The 3010-nt window shown below is 34.1% G+C and overlaps 1 protein-coding gene across 1 annotated transcript in view; it reads right to left on the reverse strand.

The window, feature by feature from the left end:
• eif4a3 (eukaryotic translation initiation factor 4A3) overlaps positions 1 to 3010 on the reverse strand; it is a 13145-nt gene that overhangs the window by 6193 nt on the left and 3942 nt on the right. The window contains exons 4-7 of the mRNA XM_016518699.1: positions 2406 to 2468; positions 2190 to 2322; positions 825 to 905; positions 585 to 726 (exon numbers count right to left, since the gene is read on the reverse strand). Of these exons, the coding sequence (XP_016374185.1) occupies positions 585 to 726; positions 825 to 905; positions 2190 to 2322; positions 2406 to 2468 (419 nt within the window). The remainder of the gene's footprint in view (positions 1 to 584; positions 727 to 824; positions 906 to 2189; positions 2323 to 2405; positions 2469 to 3010) is intronic.

The following is a 3010-nucleotide window of genomic DNA, read 5'->3' on the forward strand; positions in this document are numbered from 1 at the left end:
ACATTTTAACATTTCATTTGAGAAAACTACCGTCATATCACATACACAGCAGCTGCAAGTTCTTCACGGCAACCCGTCAAAATAAAAGTTTGGTTTAACGTGAAGAAACTTTGTCAGAAATATATTACTATTTAGCAGTCTTAAGACTCAATGTAAAAACAGTGCTGCTACTACTACTACTTTTTAATTTTAACAGTAAACCTCTGTTGTGCAGCACTTTGTTTGCCAAAATAAATAAATAAAAGGGTTTAATTTCCATTTGATTGGGATAAATTAATGTTTTATGCCTTCATCTGATTACCAGAAAAATTAAGAAAATTATATTTTAGGGCCATATTATTGTTTTTTTTAAAAAGGACCCAACACACACACACACACAAAAAAAAGAATAGGTTTAAAACACAAGCCTGTGGATCTAAATTTCTTTTTATTAATTCACCATTTGTAAACTGATGTTTACTGCTCATTTTTTAGACATATCAATAGCATTTGTATTAAAACTATATTCACTGAATGCAATAAAAAAAAAAAAAATCGAGACTCGAATCGATACCCAGCCCTATAAATGACCTCTAACCGCTCACCGTTTGACCAGGATGCGGATGGGGTCAGTCATGAACTTGTTGGTCATCTCCAGGATCTCGTGTGGCAGCGTGGCGCTTATGAGACACACCTGAGTGGCAGGCGGCAGGTATCGGTACACGTCGTAGATCTGTTCCTTAAAACCTGCAGAAACAAAACACAGTGACGTGAGAGCTGAAACCAACATTCACCAGTTCACACACACGATCTCATAAAATCAGAAGTGTTTTATGACACTTTACCTTTGTTGAGCATCTCATCTGCTTCATCCAACACCAGCATCTTAATGGCACGAGTCCTCAAACTCCTCCTGCGGATCATATCTGACAGAAGACGACATTTTATAATATTAGAAATCACTCAGAAGATTCATGCACATTAAAGAGTCATAAGATTTTCTCTTTTAAAATAACACTTGCTGTACAGTGACTTCAGAAAGAAAATATAATAGAAACCAAGCTGGAAAAACAGCATGCTCAGACATTAGTACATGTATTAGGGCTGGGCGATATGGAAAAAAATTTAAATCTTAATATTTTCAGAACATTTGACTAATTACCGTTTTTTGTTTTTTTTTACGATTTTTAATTAGTCAACTTGAAAATGTGACTGCGATATGATTCAAGTAACCTTTTCTTTATTAACCCTCTAGTTAAAGAAAATTCTATTCCAAGTGCAGCACACATGAAGTTGTCAACATGATGTAAATGTTAAACAAATCACTTGCTAAATATCTTTGCAGAAAATCTATACATGAGCTACTACATCTTGTACAAACTTGTCTTTTACATTTTATATTTTCAGAAATAATACGAGGAAAATGCTTTAAAAAAAAATCTCAAAAGTCAAGATAATTCAAAATGACTAAAGGTATAACACAAGTAGACTTTTATTAACTATAAATGTTTTGTAAAAACAATGAACAGCAGCTTTCAGTCTGTCACCATGATGCAAACATAACGTTTGGTAATATTTCTATTCAAAATCGCGATTCCTCGATTTCTATAAAATAAAACCGTGGCAAAATATTAAATTCAAATTAATCAAAATCGGGGAAAATTTATTTATTTATTTATTTTTTTTTTTTTTAAATCGCACAGCCCTAATATGTATGCATGCATGCATTTATGTATCAGCATCCATTCAGTATTTAGCAATGTGCCAGGGGTGTTGCTGCTCATTTCATATGCAAAAAGATCAGCCAATCATAAGATGTCATGGACATACAGTCTTAATAGTAGTATATTTATATTTAATGCCATGTCAGCATCTTAGGCTATTTTCATGGTAAAAACAACTTAAAAAATACAAGTATAACAAATACAATAACAACCATCAAACAAACAAACAAGTTATATTACACCAGACTTTTTACATTAACATATGATAAAAATTCTAAAACTTTTCTGGCAAAATTATAGAACTTATGAGTTCACTTCATAAGAGTTTTCTACATACATTAAAAGCTGGACAGTCCAATAAAATATGTTTGACAGAAAGGGGAATCTTGCAAAACATGCATTGAGTAGAGTCAACATACAGTTACAGTGTACGTGTAAAGGTAAAAAAAGATGGACATAAATGAAGAAAACAGGCAGTAAACTCACCGAACACTCGGCCGGGCGTTCCAGCCACCACGTGCTGACCGTAGTCCAGCTTCCGGATGTCCTCGCCCACGTTTGTGCCTCCGATACAGGTGTGACACTGAACGTTCATGTAGTCGCCCAACGCCAGCAGCACCTGCAGAACAGAGGAAATCATGTCATGTCGGACACGAGAGAAAAAAAAAACCAATGATAAAATGTGCAACTGTTTTGTTTTACCTTCTGGATCTGTCCTGCTAACTCTCTGGTCGGAGCCAAAATCAGCGCTTGAGTCTCTCGAACCTAAAAAGGAATTAAGACATTTTTGTGACGAAGGAGGAAACAGGATTATTATTGTTACCTTCAAAAAAATCATTATTTGAAATAAAAATAAACATTGACTGAAATGAAAAAAAAAAAAAAAAATTTAGTTTAAGTTGAAGTACTAAAATAACTAAAACTTAATAAATTAGACAAATCTAAAATAAGAGGGAAAACAACAACAAAAAAAAACTTTATTTCAGGTCTCCAAGACAACATTTGTCATTTGTTTAGTTTAAGTTGATGTACTAAAATATCTGAAAGTTAATAAAAACTAGAGCCCGACCGATACATCGTTTTGCCGATATTATCGGCCGATATGAGCCTGTCGCTGATATATCGGTATCGGCGAATATGCCGCCGATATGAACTTTTTTTTTACAGAACAAATAACGCAGATAAAATGCTTGAAATGGTGTAATTACTTAGTTTGTCCAGCAGAGCGTGCTCCATTGTTTGCTGCTGGCGACCTGGATGAAACGCTTTTGAAGCTTAAGTCTATGGAAAACCATTGAAACTTTGAA

This window comes from Sinocyclocheilus rhinocerous, unplaced genomic scaffold (assembly GCF_001515625.1).
Source record: "Sinocyclocheilus rhinocerous isolate Xijiao unplaced genomic scaffold, SAMN03320098_v1.1 scaffold1050, whole genome shotgun sequence".
Classification (NCBI taxonomy): Eukaryota; Metazoa; Chordata; class Actinopteri; order Cypriniformes; family Cyprinidae; genus Sinocyclocheilus; species Sinocyclocheilus rhinocerous.